Source organism: Salvia hispanica, chromosome 2, assembly GCF_023119035.1.
Source record: "Salvia hispanica cultivar TCC Black 2014 chromosome 2, UniMelb_Shisp_WGS_1.0, whole genome shotgun sequence".
Taxonomy (NCBI): domain Eukaryota; kingdom Viridiplantae; phylum Streptophyta; class Magnoliopsida; order Lamiales; family Lamiaceae; genus Salvia; species Salvia hispanica.
The window spans coordinates 12075228-12078768 of NC_062966.1; the positions used below are offsets into that span (position 1 = coordinate 12075228).

Consider the following 3541-nt stretch of genomic DNA (forward strand, 5'->3'; position numbering starts at 1 on the left):
TGCTTTTGCTCTGATAAACCAAAAACTAAAAGGATACAAGAGGTTCACCCAAAAAAAATGAATCCAAAAATAAGAGGATGAAGACGGAAAAAGTCTTTAGAAGTATGGAATTTCTCAGGGGTCTTGGACCTTTTCCAAAAGATGAAGACCACCTATCAATTACTTCCGCCGTAACAACTCACCTACATTCGTTCAAGTACAACTAATAACACAAAACATACATTTACTCAATGCTATTATAAATAGTACAAGCAACCAAGTGATATTCACTAATAAGACAATATTGTTCATACAAGTCTTCTTGAAAAATGAAAATTCAAAAGTCCAATTTATGCATAGAAGTGTAAATGAGGTGAAAAGTCACAAAAGAAGGTAAAATCCACCCTCGGTGTGTCACACCCGGTTGGGTAGCTAGTGCGCAATGAGTCACCCGGTCAGGCAGAGCCCGCTGCAAAGTCCGTCTGCCATCCAATCGGGTTGCTTGGAGTCTCAAGCCACACCCGACCAAGTATACCCCACTAACGCCCCATTCTTCGCTACCTAGTCGGATCTTTCTCACTCGATCATCTGACGTCTCTTATGAACTTGATTCTTAGCATTTCCCTTTGCTTATTGGTCCGTAATCTATCTATGGATCTTTGATACAATGTGACACCCGGCGCCAATCACATGTGTTCGATCGTTGACGCTTTGATAGTATAATTATAGTACTCTCTCAGTCTCACTCAAAATATCTATCTTTTTGGCAAATCACCTTCAAGATTTGAATTTCAATTTCTATATTTGAAAATAAATTACTGTCTCCTCTATCCTTATTAACATAAGTTCAAATTTATCCCTTTAACTTCCAAAATTCGAATAAAAACCACAAACTTCCATTTTTTCCCCCCGAATATTTTCAAGATCTCATAGTTTTGAAATCGCTTGAATTCGAATACCAAAAACTCGAATAAAATATGCAATAGATAGAGTGCAAATTCACAAACAACAGGGGTGTGCCTGAAATTAACATAATTTAAAAAGGAAATTCATATAAATCTACCCGCCAGCCATCCTCCCCGATCTCCGCACCTCGCTTGCCCTAATTTGAGCGTAAAGAAATTCAAATTCATAAGGCCGATTTTCCTTTCCCCCCGTGGTGTGCGTGTTGGAAAATTTTGTAACTGTTTATAATTAAGAAAGAAAGCATAACGGAGAATGAGTCGGAGCTTAGGAATTCCGGTGAAGCTACTGCACGAGGCGTCGGGGCATGTGGTGACGGTGGAGCTGAAGAGCGGCGAGCTCTATCGAGGAAGCATGATTGAGTGCGAGGATAACTGGAATTGCCAGCTCGAAAACATTACCTACACTGCTAAGGTAACACTTATGAGCTCTCTGTGTTTTACCGCATTTTAGTGAATTTGTTGCTCGATCAGTTTACTTTTTCTGTTTTTTTTAAATTTCTGGAGGCTATAGCTCGTTGGTAATTGATATGATTGTGGTTTATGTTGTGCCTTCTCAAACCTTAGATAGTGATTAGTGTGCTAAACGCCTAAACCCCGATGAAGATTATATAAATGGAGGTGGTAACTGTTTTCCTCCTTCCTTCGTTTGCATTTGATTTTGTAGGAGCGGAGAAATATCTTGATCTTAAAACCTTGTTGGTTAATGGAGCTTGGAAAAAAAAATCTTACTATAGTTGTTATTTGGTTGGTTTGTCTGCTAAAAGTATGTTACAGTGTGTTTCTATTGCTAGATTTCAGTTTTAAGTTTGCCGTTGTAATGTGTTTGGTGAGTGGCAGTTTACTCTTGTAACTCTAGGCTTATTCCCAATAAGATTTTCAGTATAGATGCAGTTTTGATGCAATCTTAATTCTTAGGTGAATGTGAAAACTTGCAATGCTATGTTTTTCCTGTTTTGCCACAATGAATGTTGTTATTTGTTCGATTTTCTTATATTAGTTGCAGTTAATACGTACTACTAAAGCCCTGAGTCTATCTAATAGATGCACACTGTCGTTTCTGTTTGAGTTGATTGTTTTTCTTTATTCTCACTTTACCTGGAGACTCTTTTGGTTTCATATTTGGTGTTTGGTCACCTGGGAAAAACCTGCGAAGATGTCCTGAATCTCTTTTTATGAGTTTAATTTTGCTGGCAAAGGAAATAAAATTTTGTACTATAATATTCAGCCCCTTTTTTTATGAGTTAGGGAATGGGGGGAGGGGAGAGGGGGAGGATTCTTACACTAGTCTCAAAACTTGGTGCAGCATGCAGTGAATACACTATCTTCTGTCTTTATAAGGAAAAAAGACTGAAATATTTGTATCTAGCATTTGAAAGATTGAGGATGCAGTATGCTGTTTGAATCCCATCACCAAATTTGATGGCTAAAGTCATCCTTGCATGTATTATTAATATTTTTTGTATCTCGACTACCTTTTTACAGGATGGGAAGGTCTCACTGCTAGAGCATGTTTTCATCAGAGGCAGCAAAGTCAGGTATATGTCTATCTTGGAAGTGTTCGCTTGCATCAATTTGCGTGGTGATTACTAATCCTCAATCTTTTTCTGCTAGGTTCATGGTTATTCCGGATATGCTCAAGAATGCTCCGATGTTTAAACGCTTGGAAGCTAGGATCAAGGTACACTATCGACCTGACATGTTTATTCTGGTGTCTCCTGTCTAAATATTTACTCATCCATTCTATTTCCACCTACAGGGTAAGGGCTCAGCTCTTGGAGTCGGACGTGGTCGTGCAGTATTTATGCGAGCTAGAGTAAGTTACTTCTTGTTGTTGAATGACACGCTCTGAGAACTATGCTTGATGTATGCCTTAAAATTTCATATGGTTGAATCGCGAATTCTTTTTATCAGGCCCAGGCTGCTGGCCGTGGAGCTCCCCCTGGTAGAGGTGCTGCTCCACCTGTGCGGAGGTGATCATGTGTGGTAATTAGCATAACAGTGGCTCTATTACTATCTATTGGTCATACGATGCTTGATTTCAGTTTCTCTGTTTCCCTGCTTAGTAGTATTGTAGACTGGAATGATTGATATATGCTGGGAGGTGGCTGTTTTTCCAACGGCTGTAATTGCTGCTATTGCTCATGATTTGTGTAGATCGTAGATGCAATTCATGCCTTACTATGGCGCTTATGTCTATCTTTCTGCCCTCCCTCTCTCAAGAGTTTTATCACATTGGGTCCTGAAGAATGTGTTTCTGCAGGTAATAGTATGAAAAATCATTGAGTCTATATCTCTCTATAAAACTCTCTCCATCTCTATCGCTCTTCAAATCCATGCTAAATGGTCCATTATCTCGTCGACGACATCTATTTGAAGTGGCTCACCTCCGTGAACACTATTTTTGGTCCCAATAGGCCGAAAAAGTTCATTCGCCCTTAGAGCGTCTCCGGTGGCGCCCTTCCCACTAGGACTTCCCACAAAAACCTCCTGCCACGTCATCACTAGGACTTCCCATTCCACTGCTACATCACTAGGACTTCCCACTAGGACGTCCACTAGGACTTCCCGCAATAAAATTAAATTCACAATTGAAATTA

The 3541-nt window shown here is 39.6% G+C and overlaps 1 protein-coding gene across 1 annotated transcript; it reads left to right on the plus strand.

Moving 5' to 3' along the window:
• Window positions 1–1011: 1011 nt before the first annotated feature.
• Window positions 1012–3140, plus strand: LOC125204574 (small nuclear ribonucleoprotein SmD3b-like). The gene is made up of 5 exons (XM_048103260.1): window positions 1012–1356; window positions 2427–2479; window positions 2556–2622; window positions 2701–2757; window positions 2856–3140. The coding sequence occupies exons 1-5, from the start codon at window positions 1198–1200 to the stop codon at window positions 2916–2918; spliced, it is 399 nt and encodes a 132-aa protein (XP_047959217.1). The 5' UTR covers window positions 1012–1197; the 3' UTR covers window positions 2919–3140.
• The last annotated feature ends 401 nt before the right edge of the window (window positions 3141–3541 follow it).

Bases quoted from the DNA above. Each gene is read 5' to 3' on its own strand.
- LOC125204574 (XM_048103260.1), top strand. From the start codon at position 1,198: ATGAGTCGGAGCTTAGGAATTCCGGTGAAGCTACTGCACGAGGCGTCG. The intron at 2,480-2,555 runs GTATATGTCTAT...TTTTTCTGCTAG, and splicing joins ATCAGAGGCAGCAAAGTCAG to GTTCATGGTTATTCCGGATA. The intron at 2,623-2,700 runs GTACACTATCGA...TTCCACCTACAG, and splicing joins GCTTGGAAGCTAGGATCAAG to GGTAAGGGCTCAGCTCTTGG.